Source organism: Protopterus annectens, chromosome 2.part1, assembly GCF_019279795.1.
Source record: "Protopterus annectens isolate FY-2018-M chromosome 2.part1, PAN1.0, whole genome shotgun sequence".
Taxonomy (NCBI): Eukaryota; Metazoa; Chordata; order Ceratodontiformes; family Protopteridae; genus Protopterus; species Protopterus annectens.
This window is the reverse complement of record NC_056729.1, coordinates 1366263421-1366291197: the sequence shown is the minus strand read 5'-3', so window position 1 is coordinate 1366291197 and position 27777 is coordinate 1366263421. Positions and strand designations below refer to the sequence as shown.

General features: G+C 40.6%; 1 protein-coding gene across 1 annotated transcript in view; it reads left to right on the top strand.

Moving 5' to 3' along the window:
* Nucleotides 1-27777, top strand: part of LOC122794974 (fatty acyl-CoA reductase 1-like) — a 647127-nt gene that overhangs the window by 269953 nt on the left and 349397 nt on the right. The window contains exon 4 of the mRNA XM_044063565.1: nt 25894-26073. Within this exon, the coding sequence (XP_043919500.1) occupies nt 25894-26073 (180 nt within the window). The remainder of the gene's footprint in view (nt 1-25893; nt 26074-27777) is intronic.

Below are 27777 nucleotides of genomic sequence, written 5' to 3'. Positions count from 1 at the left end.
AAGCTAAGTACCCCGTTGGGGACTCTTCTTGCCTCAGCCGATGTCAGACAAAGTAAATAATTGTTTAACTTGTGGGAAGCAAATACCTCATAAGGATTTCCATTCTTGCTGCCTTCCTTGCTTAGGCCCAGACCACGACGTATCGGCCTGTTTAGCCTGTGCCTCCTTCAACCGACGAACTCTTAGACGTCGGTCGGAGTTTGCAGAGGAATTTTTTGGAGCCGCTTTTGCTTATAAAATGCCGTCGGAGACTCCGACTTCGCATATGGTCAAAAAACGCAAGGAAAAGGACCAATACTTGCGGCCCGTGGTTTCGGCTGAAACCACGGCTAGGCCTACCGCTAGTGTCTCTGTTTCGGCCGAAACAGAGTCCTCGGCGATTCCTTCTTCCGAAACCATACTTCCGACCACCGAGGCCCGAGAGGCCCCGGCTGAGTCGGCTTCAGAACTACCTTCCGAAGCTAGTGTTCAGGAATTGTCCGACACCATACCTTTGGACATTTCTACCCCTGCACGTGGGGCAGCTAGGCCCCCTGCTTCCATGTCCATTAAGGCCTTTTCAAGGACTAAAGCTGCCAAACTTTCAAAAGCTTTGCCTGCCAAATCTACCTCCCGGAGGCCTACCTCTAGTTCACAGATCCTCAGCCTTGCTGAGGACCTTATTTCCTTAATTAGGGGTTCACAACCTCACCCAGACAGGGCCTCTCAACCTCCTCCAGACAAAAGGCCCAGGACTGACCCCTCTGATCCACACTCCTCCGATGATTCCACGGATGGATCTGAGCTGTCAGACCACCAGGAAGGGGCTTACTCACCTTATGAGGATTCAGATGCAGAGGAATCTATCCATTCGGCCTCCCCTCCTGAGGAGTTTTCCTTTGGTGAGACTCTACACTCCATGAGAGCATTTTCAATGGCAAGGTCAGGATTTCTCTGATTCTAGAAAAAGATTAAGGACCTTTTTGCATTTGCCTCAGCATAGGCCCTTAGCTATACCTCCTGTTCTGAATGTAATTGATGATGTGTACAATGATGTCAGTACGGCCCCTGATACTCTCCCTCCGGCCCCTGCCAAACCTGACATACTACAGGGTTCCGGATTCTCATTTCCACTTGTATAAAGCCCATTCTGCAGACCCAGAAACTATTTCTCAGGGCCCTAAAGGGGTTGCGGCCGCTACTGCCAAAAATCCTCTACCCTCTGACAGAGACTCTAGAGCTTTAGAGAGATGGGGAAAGAAGGTGTATACTTCTGCAGCTCTTTCTGTCAGAGCATTAAACTGTCAATTTCATATGATACAGTACCAGGAATATTTGTTAGATGAACTGAATAAGAAACTTTCTTCTCCTGAACCCCTAGACCATAAATCCCTTCAGGATTTGGTACACAACTCACAACAGGTTAGTAATCATTTCTTAAAATGTGGCTATGATGCACTGGAGGCTTCATTTAGATCAGCTATGACTGGGGCAGTTATTCGTAGGCATGCCTGGCTGAAGGAGCAATCTTTGCCAGACCATGTCAAAGCTAAACTCCTGGATGCTCCAATGGAGAAACAAAATTTATTTGGCTCCTCTGCACAGGAGATCTTAAAAAAGGTTGAAGAAAAGGCAAAATCTGTGCAAACAGTTAAAGATTTCCTGCGAGTTCAACCACCGAGATTCAGCAGAAACTGGCCTACTAAGAATTGGTCCTTTCCATACTCGGACAGAGCCCAGAGCGGCAGGAACAGGCGCCCTAGAGGCAGAGGTCAATCGAAGGGCTCATACAGAGGCCGTCAGTGACAGCCTGCCAACCAGAGGAGTAGTGCAACAGCAACAACAGCTACTACTACACCAGGTCAAGGTCAATGACTTGACTCTGATTCCGCCTACCAGGGATCAACTAGAAGCACCCTTGGGCGGAAAGCTGGCTTTATTCTCAAAAAACTGGCATTATATCACAAAGGATACATGGACACTGCAAATAATAGACAAAGGATACAGGTTCTACTTTCACACTTTGCCAAAAAGAGGCGGAATGCCAAACCTTCCACCAAATCAGAGGGCTGAGGCTTTAAAACAAATCAGCAATTTACTTCAGATGAAAGCTATAGAAAAGGTACCATGTTCAGAACAAGGCAGACTATTCCTTGTACCAAGAAAGGAAAATCAATGGAGGCCTATTCTCGACCTGTCCGCACTGAACACTTATCTCATTGTGCCAAAATTCAAAATGCTGACCCTACAGCAACTTCTTCCCATGTTGGGCAAGGAGTCTTGGCTGGTGACTCTAGATCTCAAGGAGGCATACCTGCACGTCCCTATTCGACCAAACTACAGAAGACACCTCAGATTTCTTGCAGGATCAGAGCATCATCAATTCTCAGCATTGTCCTTTGGCTTATCTACTGCGCCCAGAGTATTCACGAAATGCCTGGCATCAGTAATTGCACATTGCAGACTACAGGGAATTCAAATTTACCCATACCTGGACGACTGCCTAATACAAGCGGACAACAAGAAAAATTTGATAAAGGACTTGGCCTATGCCATACACCTGCTACAGTCCTTGGGATACACAGTCAACATCCAAAAGTCAAGACTAGTACCATCCCAAAGGATAACCTTTTTGGGTGCAGATCTGGACACAACCACCCAAATGGCCTTGCTCTCAGAAGAAAAACAAAAACAACTTCCAGATTACTTCATGATTCTGACAAGACAAACTCTGCTTACTGCAAGGAAAATCCTGCAGGCCCTGGGTTACATGGCATCCTGCATAATTCTAATACCACATGCCAGGCTGCATATGAGGAAATTACAATGGTACCTCCAGAGTGTATGGTCTCAGCACAGTCCCAGTTTAGAAACCATGATACCAATCATTCCATGCCTTCAAAAGGAATTCCTGTGGTGGGCTCAGGCCTGCCAGTCCAACAGAGGGTTGCCTTTCAACAAACCAAAACCAAGGCAGACCATCACCACGGATGCTTCAGACAGAGTATGGGGAGCACACATGGAGGACAAATGTATCCAAGGCCCATGGCCTCAAGGACAGCTAAGCATGCACATAAACCAAAAGGAAATGCTGGCAGTGAGGCATGCAATCGAGGCATTCAAGCCCTTCCTCCAACAAGGACACCTGTTAATAAGGATAGACAACACCACGGTCATGTGGTACATAAACAAGCAGGGAGGCACACATTCCTACCCTCTGCCGGATGGCTATGAATCTGTGGGAACTATGCCTGAATCTGAATATCCAACTACAGGCCCAATTTGTGCCAGGGAAAGAAAATACTCTGGCGGACAGCTTAAGCAGAACTACCATGGATGCACACGAATGGATGCTGCACCCAGACATCTTCCAACTAATAGCAAAGACGTGGGGAATGCCGGAGATAGATTTGTTTGCCTCCCCACTCAACAATCAACTGAAGACATTCTGCTCAAGGACATGCCACCCACAAGCTTGGTGGGTGGACTCTCTCTTTCAGCTGGAAAGCCCTAACAGTATATGCCTTCCCATCTCTCCCATTGATGTACAAGGTTCTACTGAAGATCAGGGAGGAACAGCCAAAAGTGATACTAATAGCTCCGGACTGGCCAAGACAACACTGGTATCCATTATTGAGAAGCATGTCTCAGGCAAAATCATGGCCTCTTCCCCTATGGCCTCTTCTGACGCAGAACAATTTCAAGACCCTGCATCCCAACTTGAAAACATTGCAGCTAACTGCCTGGAAAATTCCTTAAATCCCAATCAAACTGTTTTATCTCAGAGGGTGAAGGACATTATCCTGGAGGCTCGCAGGCCTTCCACAAGGAAGACATACTCAGCTAAATGGAAGAGATTTCTCATTTGGAGCACATCAAAGGGCACAGATGTCAGTGGCAAACCGAACACATATCCTAGAATACTTAGCAGAATTGTTCCACAATGGCCTGTCTTATTCTTCCATTAAGATTCATGCTTCAGCAATTTCAGCAGAATACAATGTGGATCCACCTATCTTCTCACACCCTCTCCTCAGACAATTTCTGAGAGGGATCAAAAATATCAAACCTCCAAGAAGACCCCCTCTACCTACCTGGGATCTCAACTTTGTGCTGGAGAAACTGACACTACCTCCTTTTGAACCAGCAGTATCAGCGGATCTGCAGTTTCTATCTTGGAAAACTGCATTCCTTCTGGCAATCACTTCAGCAAGAAGAGTATCTGAGTTACAAGCATTAATGGCAGTGCAGCCCTTTCTTATTTTCCACCAGGACAGGGTGTCACTAAGAACCAATCCTACTTTTATGCCAAAGGTGGTATCTAGGGTATCCTTGAACCAAGCTATTCACTTGCCTACGTTCTTCCCTAATCCACAGAATAGAGGGGAAAAACTTTTGCACACCCTGGATATACACAGGCAACTACGCTACTACTTGGACAGAACAAAAACTAGCAGAAAAACTGACCAACTTTTTGTAGCATATGCAGCTGGGGTGCAAGGAAGAGCAATTTCCAAACATCCAATTTCAAAATGGATAGGAAATTGCATTTGCTTTTGCTACTCCTTTCATGGAAAGACAGTTCCTGAAAATCAGGCCTCACTCCACAAGGGCCACTGCCACCACTACAGCCTTCCTACGGGGGTGGCTACCAAGGACATTTTAGAAGCTGTTACTTGGAGCTCCGTGCATACATTTGCCAAGCATTACAATCTACCTTTATACTCTAGAGCCAGAGCAGGGTTTGCAACTGCAGTACTGCAGGGGATGTTAACTACACCATCCTTTTCTTAGTACCTCCTCCCCCAGATTGGCTATGGTATTCTACCCATATGTTATGACTGCAGATGCATCCTTGAAGGACATAGTACAGTTTTGTACCTACCATAAATGTAGATGTCCGATAGGTATGCATCTGCAGTCAGGATTACCCTCCCTCCTTCCCCTCTGGTATTCCTAGGGTGCTTACCCCTCTTTTAGCTAGCTGGGGGAATCTATTATGGTGTATTTGTTTGTTTATACATATATATAATTTGCAAATGTTTGGAACTTTTCAGCATTTATCCAAATTTAGCCTTCCTAGAGGGCACCTGGCACCTGGGGCAAGAAAAACTGAGGAAAATGGCGTCGGCTGATGCTTTTATACCCCAGACTCTCTGACGTCGGGGAAAGTGCGACATCAGCCGAGGCCAGACCCAGGCTTTGGAATCCGGCCGACCGAAGGGCTGCCTGAGGCAGGACAACCCATATGTTATGACTGCAGATGCATACCTATCGGACATCTACATTTATGGTAGGTACAAAACTGTACTTTCTGCAGGGCCTGGTAGCCTCTGCTAATCCTATTTAGACCCAGCCACCCTACCTCAGCTTTGGCATTCTACCCAAATGTAAATATCTGCAACAGTGAAACACTAACATAGTACAGTTGTGTACCTACCATAAATGTAGATGTTAGTGTATTCACTGTTGCAGTCCAGGTTACCCACCCTCCTTCCCAACTTTCTTTGCTGGGACTTATCTGTACCTTTCTATCCTATACAACCTATGTGGTGTATTTGCTTGTAGATGAAGGTTTTGTTTTTATTTCACTGTATGCTTTTATTAGCAATATGTATTGCCTACCTATTTCAGGGCACCTGACATCTGGGGCAAGAAAAACTGAAGAAAATGGTGTCTGCTGCATCTTGTATACCCCTGGCACACTGACGTCGGAAGAAGCGACAGCAACCGATGCCAGACCTAGACTTTGGAACTCTGGCCAACTGCGGGTCGCCTGCCAGCAGGATAACCCAAGTGTAATGACCGCAACAGTGAATACACTCTAACATCGACATTTATGGTAGGTACACAACTGTACTTTGTGAGATTTGCTATTATATATTTTAAGGTACCTTACAAAGAAGGTGTAATAGATTAGAGGCTTTTTAGCCATTTTATAGACCTAAGTTGTAGCCATGTCTTAGTCTACTGTGGAGGGTAATGAAACATTCAGTGACAATATGGGCTTTACCCATCTGCAACCCAAATCTATTTCTCATACTATAGCAACAAGAATTTGATTTGGATCATTAAAGGCATGATAATCAAATATTTAGGGCCATACGTCTAATGAAGTACTCTGACTTCACTTTCCTGATCAGAAGAATGGAGATACCGTGTGTAGAGTGTTACTTTATGATACAAGACATATGTTTATAAAAACTCATTTCAACTTTCAGTTTGCAGTCATAACAAGTCTCACTTATTCAAACATAACCTTTCAAGTAAATAGCTGCAAGTGCATATAAGTAAAATGAAAACATTTTCCTTTTCAAATCAACACTCTAGTCTAATGCTCCATGAAAAGTCATTGAACTATCATTTTAAATGCTGAAGCATTGTTTGTCATGTATTTCAATACCAATGTTTCAAAAGTAATTTAAACAGTACATGTTTTGCTAGATGTCCATTTCATAGAAGGTAGTAACATGAGTGATTACTTGTTATACTAATATGTGAAGCCAAAATATGTTTGCTTATTTTGTCTCTTCTTTCAAAAGCCTACAATTACGAAGACCATAAAATTAGGTCACTATTACTTTGCGTAACCCCACCCTCGTTTCTATGGTTTCAGCTGTCAAGGAAAGGTTCAATTTAATGCCGTCACTTTTCACCTCTGATCTGCTACAAACCCAAATAAGCGTCTTTCAAATAAATTGTATACAGTTTCTCTTCCCCTCTATCCAAGAAGGTGTTCATTGGCCCATTCAACCCGACCCTGTATTTTCCACCTCAAAAAAACAAGAGAACTACAGTGGTGATGGACCAAAACAATGAGGAAAACAAGTTCAACCATCAATTTGCTGAAGTGGCCAGCCCAGAAATCCAATGGGGACTGTGCTGAGTGTGAACCCATAGATACCTCAGTAAGCACACCACTAAAATCAACCTAAGTGCCGAAAACATAGATAAAGCTATGAATGAAAAACCTTCTGCACGTTTTTGACCAGCCTTTGTATGAGAAATCAAGAGGTAAATGGACATTTGCAATAAGGGATGAGCCATACACTTGGAACTAATTCACTCGAACTGTCACACAATGACTCCTTACCTTTAGCACAAGGAGACAGTATGATTAGTGTTAATACAGAAAAGCATACTAGTGCCCCATCTATACTATGTAGACAACATTCTCATTGATCCAGAAGTCTCTCAAGGGTCATTTGGGAGTGCATAGTAGACAGTATAAGAAGGTAAATTTAAAATAATTTCCTACCATGTGCAGATGCGACAGACAAGAGGTCTGTTTCCTTGAATATTCTTTCTCAAGAGCAGAGAGTGATGTTTGCTTTAAGGAAAGCAATTTTCTAATACACTATGCACAGGTACTCTAATAGGGAAATTAATGGAGCTGTTAAACTACTTTTGAATTTCTTTGCTGCTTCTTTCACTAGAAGAAATAAAGGGCATTGTATCCCAGCAACGTAAATCTACTGAGACCAATGCTAGAAGTAGACAGGTAGTAGCCCTTTTATAATGGTGGCATTACTTAGGATTATGATGGAAAGTATTTCCCCTTTCATTTCATTTCTTCCAGAGTTTGGCGTAAGCTATGCAATCAGTTAAACCAAGAAATGTAAACTAATTACTTGGCCAAAAAGCAATGAGGAATCTTTTGTTTCAGTTAAAATACATCCACAAGTTGATCGGCATCTTGACTGTGTCCTTGTCTTGTTTTTTTTTTGTTTTTTTTTCAAACATACTTTTGTCAGTACAACTATGCTGCAAATGTACTGCAAGTTTAGTGAAGTTCTGACTTATTTAAACAGCTGTGCACATTCAAATCAATTCCTTATGTGATGGTATATGTATGTGTGATTTTTTTCTCACTTTGTCCATTCCACATCTATTGAACAAGAAAGCTTTTATTTTACTAACAAAAACGTAATAGTCTCTGATAGAGCAGCGGTGTATTGGGTGGGGTAACCATATCATTTATCAGGTGTGGTGGAAAATATCTATACTGGGAAGTCTTGCCCTTTTAAAAACTGAAAGTTAAACTAATATTAATTTTATGTAGTTATCTGGGTCAAAAGGGGTCATTCTTCAATACAGTCAAACCATGCACACTGCTCAATTTCCTCAAGTGTGTAAACAAAAGAAAAATAAAAAAAACAAACTAAACTTAAAGAACCCACTTTATCTCGCGGTTTGCGATTAAAGCAAGCCTCATATGTGAAATTGTTCGATCTCGCCGTTTGTTCTTACACACGGGTTCAGAGCCGATCCTCTGCTCCGACTCAGCCACATCACCAGCTCCACATCTTCGAGAGAGCTCGAGGCACTGTTCTGTCCCATGATCCTCCTGTGCTAACCCTCAGATCAAGTTTGCCGTTAGCAGCAGATCGCATCATGAGAGGCTCGGGCCAGTATTTTTCATTCTATTATACTATTCCTTTTTGAAGTTTGTAGTTTTAAAATTAGTTAAAAAGTAGATTATTAGTGTAACGTGTGATAGTTTATTAGAGTGTGTGTTTTTCATATAGCTAAAGTAGTTTTAAATAGTTTAGGGTTTTTTACTTCAGTTAAGGCCTTGTAATTTTGTCAGGACTGACTGTAGGGTTTAAATTGTTAGGTCCAAACCAATGGTGTTCAATGCATTCGAAATATAACCGATTAACCAAAAAGAGCACAGCGTTGCGGGTCCACAGAGAAGTTTATTAACAAAAATAAACCACAGGTTAAGCGCTTACATCAAACAGAATGACTTCTTCAGAACAAATGATACAAAAACTCCCAGGTTTAAATCAAAACTTTCAATTCATTGGTGCAAAGTTGACCAATACTAAACATTAGATACCACTTCTCATGAATATCAAGCCACTAAAATAAATAATTAATTAAATAATTAATAAATTCAATCAGTTCATCTACTAAAATACTGAAGAAATAAGTAAACAATTTTTATATATGTGTATACATAAATATGCCATATACTGGTGCATTTTAGTAAAATTCCTGTGTATATCATATAAAATATGTTATATAATATGAAACTAATATTTGAAAAATATATATATTTATAATATATAATAAATAATAATGCACATATGAAACTGATTCTGCCTTCTCTTTCAATATAGGCATTCTAGAAATATGTTCATTTATACCTGGTGGGTGGTCGGCTGCCAATCCTAAGTTGCCATATCAACTCTTTCTTGTGCAATATATTCTGCCAATCATCCCCCCTCACATCAATTTTTACAAAATCCAAGTATACCAAACTTAAAACACTTAAAATTCTTACACAAAGTACTGTGTTTGTATAATGCATTGGTATTTTTTTCGTTCTTGATATCATAGAGGTGCTCATATATCCTGTTTTTCAACAACCTCTCCGTCTTACCAATATAGAAAGACGGACAGGTGCTACATTTGGCAATATATACTAGTTTGTTCGAACAACAGCTGCCATTTTTTAAAAAAATGTGACTTCTATTTTGATTACCTATGATTATATCACTATCTAATAATATGTAGGGACAGTAAGGACATCTTCCACAAAGTTTACTACCAGTTGTGTTCCCCTGCCTATTTAAATTTCTGTTGGGTCTCCACCAGAGTTTTGATGTTACAACCTACCTTGGTAGAAAATATAGGTTTATCACCAAGAATACGGACCATCTCCGGATTAGTTCTGAAAATGTTTCAATTTTTTATCATGGTTCCCTTAATATAGGAGTATAAGGGACTGAATTGAACCACACATGCTTGTTGGAAATTGATAGTGTTCTGGACAATTTGTTCATTAGTTACAATGCCAGACCTTTCTTCACTAGTACCCAATAATGGTTTGTAAATAGTGCCCCATTTACCATTGATCTCCAAGTATTGGATCAATAAAGTGGCCCGGGTATCCTCTTTCCAAGAACATGGTCCTTAAATTCCTGAACTCTGCTGTTACATCATTCTTCATAGTTGTCATCCTAGCTGCCCTTGACAGCCTGACCCTTCACAATACTTTTTTTCTGGTAAACAGGGTGATGACTAGTATAGTGTAGATATGCATTACAAAAGATGTTTTTTCGGTAGATTTTGGAATGAAAACAATCTTGATTTTTAAAAATATTGACGTCAAGAAAATTAATTTCCTGCTGATGACACTGGAAGGTGAAATTTAGTCTGTAGTCTGGTTTATATAATTCGCAAATTCTGAAATTTCATCTACACTACCCTTCCATAAAATAAAAATGTCATCCAAAAACCTACCATAATAGGTAATGCATGAAGAAAATTTTTTGTGTAAAAATGTATTTTTGTTCCCATCCCAAGAGGACCAGGTTAGCGTATAAAGGGGCGCAAGCAGCACCCATCACCACCCCTTTTAACTGTTTGTAATTTTCACCCCCAAAAAATATGTAGTTGTCCAAAATCAAGCTCATAAGCTCACATAAGTAAAACTTCATCTGATTTTAAAGATGAATGAGTAAATAAAACTCCCTCAGACTCAAACCTTCCACATTTGGAATACAAGAAAAAAGGTCTTGCGCATCGATGGTAAGAAACCAACAGTCTGCTGACCACAGGTCCTGCTTTATCTGACCTAAAAAGTCCCAAGAAACTTTGAGTAGGTGTGGAAATTTGCTAACATATTTAAATTTTTTATCCACATATACCGCTAAATTGTCTTAGAACCTGCAGCTGCAACTATGGGTCTAAAAGGCGGCTTCTTTAAATTTTTATGCACCTTAGGTATTCCGAAAATCGTAGGGATTTTTGGATGATTATTAAGCAAGAAATTGTATTCATCCTTAGAAATTCTCTGATCTAACAAGTATTCATATAAATAACTGTCCAACCTACGATAGGAGATGTTGATTTCATTTTTTGAACATACAGAATACCTGTCCTCTTGAAATATGTGTTGCATATCATTGTTATAATCTAACACACTATATATAACCACCCCTCCACCTTTATCAGGGGTCATAATTCTTATACTCTTATACTCATATGGGTCTAGTGGAATAGATGGTAAAGTAAAATCTGGTTCCAATTGTAATATTGTATTGGATGAAGGCAATTCTGGTGAAATTGAGCCTGAATGTTTCACTGAGACTCAGGATTTTAAGTCCCCAGATGCTCAGAAAGAATAGCCAAACGCCGACAAGGGACAAGCAAGACCTACAGCAGGGTAGTGAAGCAAAACTACGGTTACAACAAATGGTAGATAATGTAGTCCAGATACAAAGTTTGGACAACATTAAATATAATTTGCATGGTTTCAATATTTATAATTATGCTAACTTCCCTATTACCATAGAATTATTTTCTTTGTTTTCCAAAGGGTTCAAATTTGTTCCTACACATGTGCCTGATATAGCTTCAGTAATGGTTGATCTGCAAATATATTTAAGAAAGTTAAATTTGAATCTTATTTTTTCAGATAAATCACACAAAGGTGAACCCCATGATACTTTTAAGAGAAGTAGTATTTTCAATCCACCCCTACATCCTTTAATTGTGGCATATGAAAAACTGGTCAAGGAAGATTTATACAAGACATGGGGGGAAAAAAGGAAAGTGTTTAACAATTTAAACCCCGATGAAAAGAGTCTCCTAGAGAGCCTTAGGCAAAATAAGAGTATAAGAATTATGACCCCTGATAAAGGTGGAGGGGTGGTTATATATAGTGTGTTAGATTATAACCATGATATGCAACACATTTCAAGAGGACAGGTATTCTGTATGTTCAAAAAATGAAATCAACATCTATCGTAGGTTGGACAGTTATTTATATAAATGCTTATTAGATCAGAGAATTTCTAAGGATGAATACAATTTCTTGCTTAATAAACATCCAAATATCCCTACGATTTTCGGAATACCTAAGGTGCATAAAAATTTAAAGAAGCCGCCTTTTAGACCCATAGTTGCAGCTGCAGGTTCTAAGACTCACAATTTAGCGGTATATGTGGATAAAAAATTTAAATATGTTAGCAAATTTCCACACCTACTCAAAGATTCTTGGGACTTTTTAGGTCAGATAAAGCAGGACCTGTGGTCAGCAGACTGTTGGTTTCTTACCATCGATGTGCAAGACCTTTTTTCTTGTATTCCCAAATTGGAAGGTTTGAGTCTCTTTGAGGGAGTTTTATTTACTCATTCATCTTTAAAATCAGATGTTTTACTTTTATGTGAGCTTGATTTTGGACAACTACATATTTTTTGGGGGTGAATATTACAAACAGTTAAAAGGGGTGGCGATGGGTGTTGCTTGCGCCCCTTTATACACTAACCTGGTCCTCTTGGGATGGGAACAAAAGTACATTTTTACACACACAATTTTCTTCATGCATTACCTATTATGGTAGGTTTTTGGATTCCATTTTTATTTTATGGAAGGGTAGTGTAGATGAAATTTCAGAATTTGTGAATTATATAAACCAGACTACAGACTAAAGTTCACCTTCCAGTGTCATCAGCAGGAAATTAATTTTCTTGACATCAAGATTTTTAAAAATCAGGATTGTTTTCATTCCAAAATCTACTGAAAAAACACCTTTTGTATTGCATATCTACACTATACTAGTCATCACCCTGCTTACCAGAAAAAAAATATTGTGAAGGGTCAGGCTGTCGGGGTAGCTAGGATGACCACTATGAAGAATGATGTAACAGCAAGAGTTCAGGAATTTAAGGACCATGTTCTTGGAAAGAGGATACCCGGACCACTTTATTGATCCAATACTTGAAGAGGTCAATGGTAAATGGGGTACTATTTACAAACCATTATTGGGTACTAGTGAAGGAAGGTCTGGAATTGTAACTAATGAACAAATTGTCCAGAACACTATCAATTTCCAACAAGCATGTGGGTTCAATTCAGTCCCTTATATTCTTATATTAAGGGAACCATGATAAAAAATTGGAACATTTTCAGAACTAATCTGGAGATATAGTCCGTATTCTTGGTAATAAACCTATATTTTCTACCAAGGTAGGTGGTAACATCAAAACTCTGGTGGAGACGAACAGAAATTTAAATAGGCAGGGGACCACAATTGGTAGTAAACCTTGTGGAAGATGTCCTTACTGTCCCTACATATTATTAGATAGTGAAATTGCTCAGGTGTCCCGAAAGTAAAGGAGACCAAATAGAATGTCGTCTTAACGCTGGTTTATTTATTAAAAATGCTGTAGCATTTTCACCACTAAAAACAAAGTAGCTTCTTCAGAGGAAACTGTTAAAAAAGGCGCCAAACCATTTAAATAGCAAAATACTAAGTATCCAAAAACGTCACTTCCTTAAAAAGTATGTATATATATATATATATATATATATATATATATATAATACAAAACTATACATTAGAAATGCAAAAGATATGACATTTTCCATAATCAATCTGACAAGTATCATCCTACATTTTACCAAAGCAGTATTTCTTATTTATAATAAATATTGGATATATATCCATTCAAAAGAATAAAATATTATATTATACTACTCAATCAAGTATTAAATATAAATAATGTTAATACTGAATACACTAAATTAGGACATCTGACAAAATTATATATATAAATTGATACTATACATATTTTTATACTAAAAAAATGTGTATTATAAAAACAAAAAGCAAGTGATTGCATATAATTATATCTACTAAAAAACTAAATAGATGCATTTTAGTCTTAAAATTTATCTCAAAAACGCTTTATATTTTAAAACTGATGAGATATTACAGTTTTCATTTAGCCCTGGGGGATTAAATACATCTAATTTCAACTGCCATTCAAGCTCACGGTTTTCAAGTAATAAAGAATTAGGCCCACCACGAATACTTGGTGGGATGTGATCCACTGCCATGAAAAGAAAACTATGTCCTGCATTATGTACTATATGTTTGGCTAACGCATTCTCACATTTACAATGTTGAATAGCATCAATGTGTTGATAGATACGTTCACGGAATTTCCTATTGGTTTTACTGACGTAAAAAGCCGAACAAACAGAATGCAATGTAAACAATAGATGTAGTCTCACAATTCATCTTAAATTTAATTTCGTATTTTATATTCCTAATGCTGAATGTACTTCCAATTCTAAGCATTTTGCACCAATTACAGGTACCACAGACGGATGTGCCCTTCTGTCTACTAAAACAATGTGGATCAAAGTTCCTTTGCAATAATTCTTTGATATTAATCCCTCTCTTATACACCACTCTAGGGCTAGGTCCTAGTTTTTCTAACAGAAGGGCGTTACTAGAAACAAGATGCCAATTTTTCCGAATAATTTCCCAAATCTGATGCGAGTTATGGTTAAACATAGTTACAAAACTCAAAGGAAAAACGCCCTCAACATTGTTTTCATAAATAGTGTTATTCAAAGGAGGACTACTGTCAGTCATGTTAGATACTGTAAATGCATGGATATGTGGATGTGTGATTTTCAAGGTTTAGAAGTGGTTTATAAAAACCTCTCTATCTCTTATTATCCACTTCTAAAATTAACTCGTCTATTAAAGTGGGAGGATATCCATGATTTATAAACAAGTTTTTTAGAAAGTCACACTCTTTGTGGAAATCTGGAAGAGTACTACACATCCTCACTGCCCTGACTAACTGTCCCTTCACTGTTGCACGTTTTTGTTTGAAAGGGTGAAAACTTGTGAAATGCAAGTAAGAATTGCAATAAGTATCCTTCCTATAAATTCTGGAATTGTATTTTTGAGTAGATTGGTCTTTTAATAACTTAACATCAAGGTAATCTATTTCCTCATTTGAAAAGACATTTAAATTTGAGGAAAGTAGTTTCATTAAGAGTATTAACAAATGAACTAGCTAACAAAGCATCCCCCTTAAAAAGAATAAAGACATCATCTAAGAAACTTGTGTAAAAACAGATGTTTCAAAAATTCTGGTTTGTTGAAAATGTTATGTCTCTCCCAATATGCCATAAACATGTTCGTTACACTGGCTCCATAGGGTGAGCCCATGGCTACTCCTTGTTCTTGGAGGTAATAATCTTTTTCAAAAATGAAAAAGTTAGAAGACAAAACAATGTCTTAAGCCACTTTTAGGTTTGATCAGGTCAAGATTGCAGGACACTACCCAATTTTTACAGATTATCAGAGAAACTCAGTTGGAACCTGATTGGTACATGTGTACCTTAGATGTAAAAGCACTATATACCAGTATCCCACATTGGGCAGGTCTACAATCCCTCCAGTATTGGCTAGACAGGGCAAATCTCTACACACCAGGGTTTAACACCTTATTGATTTGTATGTCAGAACATGTACTCAACAAAAATGTTCTATACTTTCAAGGCCAGTGTTATTGGCAACTGCAAAGTACGGCTATGGGGAGCATCATTTGCTCCCATTTATGCCGATCTTTTCATGGCTTATTTTGAGGAGTACTTGATATATGACAACTTACATAACATCTATCAGGTGGAGATGGATATCTGGCGGCGTTATCTGGACGACTGCTGGTTAGTGTGGCGTGCAGATTTGGGTTACTTGCACGAATTTGTGGAATATCTTAATAGCAATATATGGGGGCTGGAATTTTTAGTTACACATGACAAAAATTCCACCAATTTTTTGGACGTAACAGTCTCAAGAAATTCTGATCATATCTTATCTACTAAGGTGTTTCGCAAGTACCCACAATATAATACCTTGCTTCATGCTTCTAGCATGCACCCGCGTCACACTATTAGAAGTATTCCAGTGTCACAGTTCATATGCATTAAACGTCTCAGCTCAAGGGATGAGGAATATCAAGCTGCCAGCATTGATCTGAGTCAGAGGTTTGCCAGTAGGGGTTATGAACATCAAGACATTAACCTAGCCAGATGTAGGGTAAATCGCATGAACAGGGAACAACTTTTAGAGTATAAAACTAGGAATAACAATACATCTTCCAGTCCTGTTAGGTTTGTTACGACTTATGGAAGAAATATCAACATGGTTAGGAATATTATCAATAAACATTGGAATATTTTGCTGGCCAATGACCAGTTGAGGTCAGTTCTGGGACCACGATGTCGGTTTTCATACAAGCGGGGGAAAACCTTGGGTTCACATTTGTCACATTATAAACATATGGCTAGTGGAGGCACCATTCATAAACAACTCACTTTACAAGGTGATGAGCTGCTTGGCTCTTTTCCCTGTGGTCATTGTGGATCTTGTTCTTATATGTCCAAATCAAAGGAATTCACAAGTCGTAACACCAGCAAGATATTCAACATCAAAATATTTGGAAACTGTCGTAGTGATTGGGTAGTGTACCTAGCCTCTTGCCATTGTGGTGCATTCTATGTAGGTCAAACTTCTAGGGCACTCAGATCTCGAATGAATGAACACCGCAGTGATATTAGAAATCATAAATTGACCAGTGCTTTGTACCAACACACTCTTAAACATCCACAGGCCAGATTTAATTTCATGATTATCGATCGTATCTCTGGCGATAGAAGCAACAAACAAGGCTGGCATGGCCTATTAGATCACAAAGAGAAGTATTGGATAGTTACATTAGGGGGTCTGTTTTACCCTGGGCTCAATGATCATTTATAGGTGGTTTCTTGTGTATGAACGTTATAGTTTCATGGGCTTAGCCAAAACTTTTTCCTATGTCAGGGTCCTTATTTTTGTCTAAGGTTTTTTCGTTTCTAGATTGTATTGATATTAGATGGGGTGGGTCCATTTGGTTATAGGTGAGCCCTTTGATTTTTTTCTGATGGGCCGTTTATGCATTACAACATATTATGACTTCTCATGTGCCATATTTAGTTTGTCTTTTTGGTAATTTAGGCAGTGTGCTTGATTAGCGTAATTTAGCTCAGTATACAATTATACTTCTAGGCATTATAGGTACTATGGATAGTTATGATATGGAGGATTTTCACTTCTTATTGTTCAGTATTATGATTACATACTGCGGTATTTTCTCTATCTTGGATGTCTGATGGCTGTTTGTGTTATATACCATGCAAATACAATATATGGATTGGTATTTGGGGCATCATACATGCCATGGGTATTTTCTTTCAACATATTTTTATTCATGGAATATCAACATATTTTTATTCATGGAATATATGTTCATTCTTGTTCTTTATTTCTCATTTGTTTGGTTTTGTGTAATTCAGGGTTCTTTGAAGGTCACTGTGATATATTTTTATGATTTAATATTGTATTTTTTATGATACAGCAATGTATTTATGTAATTAGGATTTAAATATTTCAAAACTAAAAAAAATGTTTTTGGGCTATGGCCACAGATCATTAATATTCATGATTTCTGTTGGCTTATTGGCTGCAAATCCTTATTTAATGTTTGATGGATGGGACATGGTTGTTTTGTCCTACACTGAAGAAGGCAACAATTGCCGAAACCGGTCTGTATTCAATAAAGGATCATCATTTACCTCCACTTTTGCTCTTGCTGGTCTACTTTGTTGTTTTGTGGCATTTGGTTTGGACCGTGCATTTCCCCCGTGCATAGAACTTGGTTGGTTTGGGCTTTAAAAGGTGTCAGTGTGGACAAAAGATGTTCATAACTAATAACCATTCTTCCTGCGTCTACTGTCTTGGCCCTCTCCACTTGCAGGAAGACTGTTCCATCTGTCATTCTTTCAGTGGGAGGGTCATGCTAGAAAGGCGCAGGAAGTTGGTGGACAGTGTTATTAAAACCCGATTTTCAGGAGGCCCTGGATAAGACTGAACAAGTGTCCAAGTCTTCGAAGGGGTCCAAGTCTTCAAGAGTGTCTGAGCCTAAGTCCTCTGCTCCGAGCACCTCTCTTCAGATCTGGACACTGGCTCCAAAGACCTCTGGTTCGGGCTTCGAATGTTTGTCTCTGAGACTCTGGTATTGGAACCGGTATCGGAGGTACCACTGCCTTCAATCCTTCGTTCGGTGACTGCTTCTGCCCCTTCGACCCGTTCTTCGAGGCCGCTTTCCGACTCCATCGTGGACCGAGTGGTACAGAAGCTAATGGAGAACTTGGCTCTGTCCAAACTAATCGAAGTTTCGTCCCAATTGGTTTCGAAACTCGAGGCTGTTCCCGCCCCTGAGACAAATCCTCTTCAGAGACCTGTCGAGTTGTCAGAGACAGGAATCGAAGAGCCGATGATTGTAGAGCCCTCTGTGCCGAAGCCTCCAGTAGTGCTATCGGCACCATTAAATTCTACACTTTTGGAACTAGCCGGGGGGTCTTGGAGCAGACTGTCTTTCCTTGGTTCTGGGGCGGACAGTTGAACCGAACTTTCGGTTCCGACTCTCCCCCTCGGGGCCTCGGCTCAGATCAGCTCGGATCCATCCTCAGGGTCGGAGCCCGTTGTCCCGGTTCCGGGGAAACTACCGGCTTCTTCGGAACCGATGGGGTCCTCAGGCCGGGGCACCGGTGCCTTCGACATCATGAGGAAGGTCTTGTCTGAACAGACACATACGTCATCGGCATCTTCTACTCCCCCAAAGGGTCCACGTTCTGCTTCTGTACCTTCGGTTCCTACCAAGCGTCGAGACCCAATGCCTCAGCCAGCCCCAGAGGGCACCCCTGGTTCCTCGGATGCCTCCCCAGAAGCCCCCTCTGAGGATGTACCGAGGAAATGATTGTACAGGAGGACGCACATTGATTCCCCACAGGAATCTCTGACATCTGATACTGATTTGGATGAAGCAGAAGGGTCCCTACGGTCCCCCTCTGAAGATGTCTCTTGCTGACATTTTGGAAATCTTGAAACTGAGGGGAGACTGGCAGACCCTTGCCCTTCTGTAGACGAATCTGTGTTGCTGAAGGCATTTGGGGCTCAATCTTCTACCTCCTGGGTGACCCCTCCCTTTGACGAGCTCATGAACCTGATGGCGCGAAGGGCGTGGGAGACACCTGATACAGTGGAACCGGTCCCCCGCAGACCCAACAAGTATATCACGGCCCCTCAAGACAAAAGCTTTCTGACTAAAGGAGTGCCAGTGGATACTATGGTGGTGGCGGCAGCCACTAAGAAGGAAATGTCTGAATCATCTTCCTCTGTTCCTCTGTTCATCCTCCTAATAAGGATTCTAGGACGATGGACAGGTATGGGAAGCGCGTGTTTACTTAAGCGACTTTTTCCATGTGATCGCTGAACTACTTTACGCATTTCACGCGTCTACAGAGAGATCTCCTCAAGGAACTGGGAGATGCTCTCCAGGGCAATACAGATGCTGCCGTCTCCGAGAAAGTGACAGCACACCTTAACACCCTCAATTCCATAGTTAACTCGTCCATGAGGCTCATTTCATATGCAGCCGAAGGTTCGAGTAGGGCGGCAGCCTCAGCAATTGCTCTGAGACCACTATCCTGGTTGCGCCTATGCTCCTTTGCGGAAGCCTTCAAGTCTTACTTTGCTAATGCCCCTTTTGATGGTGCCTCACTGTTTGGTCCCAAAGTAAAGGAGACTCTCACTAGGTGCGAACAAAAAGGAAAGATTCCGTCTTTCCGCCCCATCTAGACCATACCCCAAAGGGCAAAGAGGGAAAAATGTGGTTCCGAAAGACTTCAGGGATCCTTTCAGCCCACACAGAGTGATGCCCCCTCCAGAGGCAGAGGAGGGGGAAGAAATGGAAGGCACCGTCCAGGCGGCAGAGGGGGTCTGCAGAATCAGGGCGACAGGGATGCGTTCTCTGGGAAGCCCTTTCAGCACTCCTGAGTGCATGCCTGGCTGTCCTACTCTGGAGGCAGTCGGGGGTCATTTGGCTTTATACCCCGTGGCCTGGCTAAATCTTGCATCGGATTCCTGGGTAAAAAGCATAGTTACCAGAGGTTACAATATTCCATTTATAAAAAGTCCACTTGCCCCCAAAAAGCTCCCAGATGTTCCACCCAGTCTGCGAGACCAGGCAGCCGTAGAAATAAAAAGGCTGTTCGAAAACAGAGTCATCAAACCAGTCCCAGCAGACCAGAAAGGATCCGGAACTTACTCAAGGTTCTTTTTAGTTCCAAAGAAAACAGGGGACTGGAGGCCAATTTTGGACCTCAGCAGACTCAACACTTTCGTGAAAAAGGAGAAGTTCTGGATGGTCACGCTACAGTCGATCCTTCCTTTCCTACAGGACGGCGACTGGATGTGCTCTGTAGATCTCAGACTCGTACTACCATATCAAGATGGCCAGAGCGTCCAGAGATCACCTGCGCTTCCGGCCGGGAGCCAGTCACTTCCAGTTTCGTGCTCTGCCCTTTGGCCTTACCTTATCCCCCAGGGTGTTCACCAAATGCATGTCAGCAGTAGCGTCTCACTTGAGACAAATGGGATTCAGAGTGTTTCCTTACCTAGACGACTGGCTCCTGTCTGCCACCACGGAGTATCGTCTTGTGCAAACCAGGGATTACACCATCAACCTTTGCTCCTCTCTGGGCATAAGTCAAAATCTGTCTTTATCGCCCTCACAGCGTATCTCATTTATAGGTGCAGAGTTAGACACTTCCCTGGCTCGAATCAGTCTCCCCCACTAAGAGTATCAGCCCTCAGAAATCAAATTTCTATCCTTCAGAGCAGGAGAGTCCCTGCTCAACAAATCTTGAGAGTGCTAGGAATGACGGCAGCCGCTCTTACCGTAGTTCCCCTAGGCACGATGCATATGAGGATTCTTCAATGGATGCTATTCGCTCAGTGGTCTTACCGACAGCTTCCACTACCTCACGAGATCTTAATCATGAACTCCTGCAAACGGGATCTCCTACGGTGGATGCACAGTCAGGACCTAACAGTAGGCCAACCGTTTGTGTTGCCCAGTCCTATAGCTACTTTAACCACGGACGCTTCCCTGATAGGGTGGGGGAGACTTTTTCAGGGAAGAACAGTCCAAGGTCAACGGTCCAACTTGGAGTACAACCTGCACATCAATGTCCTAGAGCTGAGGGCAGTGTTTCTAGCATTGCAACATTTTACCTCTGGAAACAGTGACAGTTCAAACGGACAACATGTCAGTAGTCTGGTACATAAACAAACAAGGAGGAACCAGGTCTTATCCATTGTGCAGAGAGGCCCTCAGGATTTGGCAATGGGCTGTCTACCGGATGCTTTCTGATAGCAACGCACATCCCGGGGACATCAAACGTCATTGCGGACAGGTTGAGCAGAGCCATCCTGTTGCCCCACGAGTGGTCCCGCAAATCTCAAGTCATGGAAAAGATTTTCCGCAGATGGGGCCAGCCTTGCTGCGACCTATTTGCATCCCCATTGAATGCCAAATGCAGAAGCTACTTTGCCTTACTACCCCCTCCGGGGGGTGCCCCCAGGGACGCACTGGTGCACAATTGGCCCCCGGGTCTCCTTTAAGCTTTCCCCCTGTTCCGCTAATTCCCAAATTCTTGCAGAAAGCCAAACGTCTGGAAAGGACCATAATTCTGATAGCCCCATTCTGGCCTCGACAAATCTGGTTCCCCTTTCTTCAAACTCATCAGGTGGAGGAACCGTGGATTCTGGACCCAGTGCCAGATCTGTTGACGCACTTTTCGGGAGTTCCTCACACATCTCTCAAGTCCCTCAAACTGACAGCTTGGCTGCTCCGCTTCCCATCTTAGCCAGGTCAGATTTATTGTCCCCTGCAGTACAACACATAATAGTATCTTCCCATAAGCCATCCACAAGGAAGCTATACAACAGCAAATGGAAACGTTTTGCGTACTGGGCCTCGCAGCAGGGTATAGATCCGTCAGGGGCTCCAGTACACAAGATATTAGTTTCTTTCCACACTTTTTCATGAAGGAGCATAGACTTCCACGATAAGGGTGCAACTTGCGGCTATATCTAATTTTCATGTTGGTCAGGGAGAGAGTTCCCTCATGTCCCACAGACTTTGCAAAGCCTTTATGAAAGGTACCTTTCACCTCCGTCCCCCCTTTCGTAATCCAGTGGCCCCATGGAATCTTAACCTGATGTTATCATGGCTCCTGTTGCCCCCATTCAAACCAGCCGCCACAACCCTTCTTAAATTTTTATTGTGAAAGATGCTTTTTCTAGTTGCCATCACTTCCACCCGGAGGGTTTCAGAGTTGCAAGTGTTATCTGTCCGGCCCCCATATATGATATTTCATCCAGATAGGGTAACATTGCACACCAATCTATCCTTCCTTCCAAAGATTTGTTCGGTCCAAAATATTAATCGATTGAACTACCCACCTTCTTCAAAAATCACTCCAATAAGTTGGAATACATGCTGCACAAATTAGACGTCCACAGGCAGCTGAGATTTTACTTAGGACGAAGGAATACAGAAAGTCAGACCAACTGTTTGTATCATATGCTGACCAAAGGAAGGGAAAGGCGGTAACAAAAGTTACTTTATCCAAATGGCTCTCAGACTGTATAAATTTCGTATATTCAGAATCAAAGCAACAACTCCCCTTTAACCCCAAGGCTCTCTCTACGAGGGCGATTGCTACTTCTTTAGCCCATGCTGCCCGCTTGCCATTAGATACCATTTGTGCAGTGGCAACTTGGGCGAAACCACATACATTTATCGCTCACTACAAATTAGATAAAAACTCCAGAGACAGGGTGACGTTTGGTTCCACTGTTCTCATGAATGTTCTCCCGTGAGCCACCCAGGGTGAAGGAGCTAGGGACACTACCCGTGTGTAAGAACAAACTGCGAGATCGAACAATTTCACATAAAGAAGTTATGTTCTTACCATAACGTTCCATGTGAATTGTTCATCTCGCCTTTGTTCTTGCATCCCCCACCCCCTCCATCCCCCATCCTGCGTTCTGGAAGAACGGGTAACACTGCATTCGGGTTTAGTCTTCTCTAGATATTGTTATTCTTGAGCTTCCTAGTGTACATCAGGGATGGCATCTTTTCTCTTTAATTGATAGAGTATCAGACAGTGTGGTTGTGTTTTTTCTATGAGGTTAGGGCGCAGTAACTAGTGGGATTCTTCTGGTGTTAGCAAACTAGATCGGAGGGTTAGCACAGGAGGATCATGCTATAGAACTGTGCCTCGAGCTTTCTCGAAGATGCGGAGCTGGTGATGTGGCAGACTCTGAGCCGAGGATCGGCTCCGAACCCGTGTGTAAGAACAAAGGCGAGATGAACAATTCACATGGAACGTTATGGTAAGAACATAACTTCTTTTTATATTGGATTTAGCTGTACCTTTCCGCTAATGGGGCAACACCCATCGCACAACATAACTGTCGCCGGGAAATGTAGCCTGTATAAGTAATACTCCACATTCTCTTTTCCTGTCAATGTCTTAAGGTGATAATAGTAATATTTTAGATGTGTTCCACATTTTTTCCCCTGGCTTTATCTCTTAATTACTTAACAGCTATACCTAAAATGAAAACTGAATCGTCTTGTACACACAAGAAGACTACTTGACTACTGTCAAGTGATGAATGGACTGTGGAAGATTAGCTCGCTGCCTGAAAACCTTTCTGCAAAGCAGCACACTTGTTAACTGTAGATGGTATTGAGAGTTACATTCCTTAAATATGTGAATTTCAGACCTTACATCTTTCAAAAAATGCATTGTAATGCAAAGCGTGTTAATCTATTAGTTTTTATAAAAAAAAACTGTCCCCTTTGAGGCCAGAAAGTAACAGAGGGACTCCCACGACATTCATGTTAGTCAATTCACACGCAGTGTCAAACTGTCTTTCATAGTGAGTCGTGCGCTGGGCTACTAAGTGTCAACAGCTTTGAGGGAAGAGCTGACCGGTATATCACAGTACAAAGTAACACATAAACCCACACAAAAAGCGGGTACGTTACTGCATCACGAGAAAGCTGACACTTTCCCATTAACAGCGCTGTTTGAGTCTGATATCGTATACTAGTACTTTTCCAAACACTATTGCCTGCCCAATGGAAAAGCACTGATTTAACTTTATATACAAAGGAACTGCGAGTGTATTTAAGGGAAGAGAAATTTCTTCTCTCATCTAGGCAGCGCTCGAGACTGCTGTTTCGTGTAGTTAAATGGTAGAGTGTCACTTTGTTTTCAACCTAGCGTTTAAGCATTCCAAAGTAAAAAAAAAAAAAAAAAAAAAAAAAAAAAACTTTGCTAGAGAGTGGCATCAGTGCTGTTTAACCCATGTATTTCACCAAAGCATTTGAAATAAACAAATTCGTGTTCTATTAGATGTACACAAAACCAAGGTCTGTTAGTAGATGTTATAAATTCACAAAGTAGTAACCATTTTATCATTATTAAAAGCTATTAAATTCTATGAAGGGAAAATAAGTATGTGTGCAGGGGCTGCATAACTACATATACTAAGCATTCCTAGTAAATATGTTCTAATTAGAGAGAAATAAATATAAGATTAGGCTATATTTTCCAATTATAAAATGACATATTTCCTAGACTAATAAATAGTGATACATACTTTTTTAGTTGTCCATGAATATTTTATCATTTAGTTTGATCTTTGAGAGAACTAGAAAGTCCAACACTTTTAAAACCAGTCTTTAACTTCTTATTCACTTCCATCCAATTATTTTCCCAGATCTTTTAAAGGTTGTAGATGGTGACCAGTCCATACCTTCTGGAGTAGTAATAATGTTTTTGTTTTGGATGAGAGAGACCGCTTCTCCAATAGTATTAAAATATCTCATTTCATTCTGATGGAAATTTTTGATTTTGGCTGAGTAGACAAGCTGCACCTTGATTTTATTTTTTTTTAATAGTTTTACCAGTGACCACGAGGCTTTTCTCCATTCCAGGACTCTCGTGGAGTAATCATCGTCAAACCTTATTTGATTTCCTTTGAACAAGGGACTTTTTCTCCAAGCTGTTTTTAGTATAAGCTCTTTGTCTAGGAAGGAAAGGATCTTCACTACTATGGATCTTGATGAAGCATTTGGAGAAGGAAAAGGTTTTCCAATGGCTCTATGCGCTCTTTCAGTCCCGTAGGACAGACCTTCCTTCAAGCCCAAAAAATCAGTTAACCAGGAATTTAAGAGGTAATAACTTCCCCTTCTGTTCTTTCAGTGAGACCAAAAATTCTAATTTCGTTCTTTCTCTATTTTCAACATCATCCACTTTATCAGCCAGTTATTTTGTTGCAGAATGAGTTCACAGTGAGATTCATCTTCCTTAAGTCTTCCATCTGTTTCACTCAATGAAGCTTCAATATCCAAGATTTTAGTTTGTTGTTTCTGGAGGATCTCAATTAAAATATCAGTTTGACAGTTTCACTGACAACCTGGAAAATGTAAAGTTAATCTGTCCATCTTTAAGGATAATTCCTGGAGAGTGGTAGCTATAAACTGGATCTCTCTTTTAGTGAGGAGTCAGAATGTGAGGATTTTGAATTTCTCATCTCTGTTCAGCTAGATAATCATCAGTTTTGATAGGATTTTTTTTTTTTTAAGAAAAAGCTCCAAAGTTGGATATCTAGTAGATTCGTTCTCAAACAATTTGTACAACTTTTAAAGAGCAAGTAATATAATTTTAAATAATACATTTCCTGTTTCTTAGTAACTGATGTGGAGCTCAAGAATCCTTAGTTACAACAGTCTCCAGTATATATTTTTTCTTAGATGTTCATATAAACAGATTTGTACTTCACTGCAGTAAGATCTAGCAAAAACCCCATTAGGAGCACTAAAAATAACTTGCAGGACATTTTAGTTATAGATTAGCAGAAAGTAGTTGTAGATGAATCGAAAGGTGTAGTAATGAAGAATGCCATTAAATATGTAGTGATGGTGACCATATTAATATTAAGGTGCAGGTATTTGGTATGGTGCAGGTATTTGTTTTTTTGTTTTGTTTTTTGAAGAAAGTAACAAAACTGAAACATTTAATGTATGTTACACTTGAAATAGAAAAACCATGGCATTTAATGCATGTTGCAATTGAAGCTGTGTAAAGTGTCCCATATTAAGCCAAGTACTTTTATATTCTTTTGGCAGAGATGCTGTAAAACTGAATGTGATTGCAACGCAACAACTTCTAACACTGGCACACCGAATGAAGAATCTTGAAATTTTTGTACACGTGTCTACTGCATATGCAAACTGCAATCGTAAACATATTGAAGAAGTTATATACACTCCTCCAGTTGATCCAAAGAAACTAATTGACAGTCTAGAGTAAGCTTCTGTAATTGCTATTTCCTTGGGTGGTTGTGATTATTTCATATGTATTTAATTTTGAAATGTTCAGTTCAACATCAACGAAACTTCTGAGAGCAGTTTACTATAATTTTACAGGTGAGTATTTTTGCTCTGGATGTTGAGAAAAAGGGCCCTTGAGTACTTTAGTAACCATTTAACAAATCCAATAAATCTTCATGTGGAAAGAGGAAGAACACAAGTGGGCTGCAAATAGACTCCCTGCAATGCCTAATAAAGCAATGAATTTTGATCTGCATGTTCTGTGCAAGAAGCAGCAATGCTATAAAAAGTATTTTCTTATTCGGTATCCTTTTCTCTTAAGCAGAGTTGTTTAACATAGAATCACAAAGTGAGCATATTCTCGCATTGTAAATGAAATGTATTACTGTACTTGACATATTACAAAAAAGAAAAAAATGTTTTATAATGCTTTTATTGTACATGATTACAGAAGAGTCACTGAATCATGTTAAACTGATCTGGATGTAGAAAATCCCAGACAAAGAGCTCCCTTGGATGCCTCTGTATTTGAAAATTATGACCTACTATCCAACAAGGTGCATCACTGTAAATGGAAGGAGACCTAAGTGGGCAGATAAGTGCATAGTTCCTTATATGCAGTTTCACTTGTTTGTCTGCATTTTCTGCGGTCATAGATCAGAATGTAGGCACATTTGAGCTCTCCATCTTGACTTCTAACACTACGCCTCTTTAGATAATGCTTAGATTGTTTTATGCTCACTAATGGCCATTTAATGGAGGCCAGCAAGTCCAGATGTGTGCGTCAGTTGACAGCTGATTAGACACACTGACTTTGCGTTCACAAAACTGGCAAAGGTTGCAACCTGTCTTTCCTCCCTATAGCTAGGATTAAGTATGCCACGAAGGCCTTTAAGCATTTTCACAGTTCTTGTAAAAAGTTTGTCTTAGCAGTTGTCCATTTTGGAATCTGTGACACTAGATTCTTCTGACTTCCCCTCATGCTGAGGGATGTGACATGGTGTATGACCTTACCTAGACTAGTAAATATTTTGCCCTTAATGTTGTCCTTCATCACAGAGGATGACTCCTAAATATGCAGATAAGAGTATTGGCATAAAAAGTTGAAGTAGATACTAGTATCAGTTTAGGGAGATTGTCTCCTCACTTGGGAAGAAATATGTGGGGGTTCAGGCATGCTTCCCAGTAAACCAACTACACCCCCTTTACAAATTATGGTTCTCTGTGGTGCAGCAGAAGGTATGGCCACTGTATAAGCATGTGTCGCATCATTTGGTAGCAGACTTGGCTGAAAACGGCAAGGCAACCTCATGGCTGCATTTTTCCAGATAACTTGTGTTTTCTCTTCAGAGATTAAGGTGCACCAACAAAATATGGAAAAGGAGGCGAAGACCCTCATGGCTGTGAGTCTAAAAATTCATCTGATTGTGTATGTTGTTAAGGGCACACAAGATGATGTTTTTTGCATTGTACAAAAAAAAACCCAGCACTGTGCTGGGTGAAAACCTTTAAGACAATGTCCAGTGTGGGCACAAATGCAAAGGTGTGCTGGTTCTTGGCACACCCCTGGAGTAGGTAGTAAAGAGGCAGTCAGCAGGAGTCCTGAGGCCTTGCCTCCCTGTTGATCTCTGGAGGTACTTAATGGCGTTATATGCCCCCCCCCCCCTTGTCTGCAGAAGT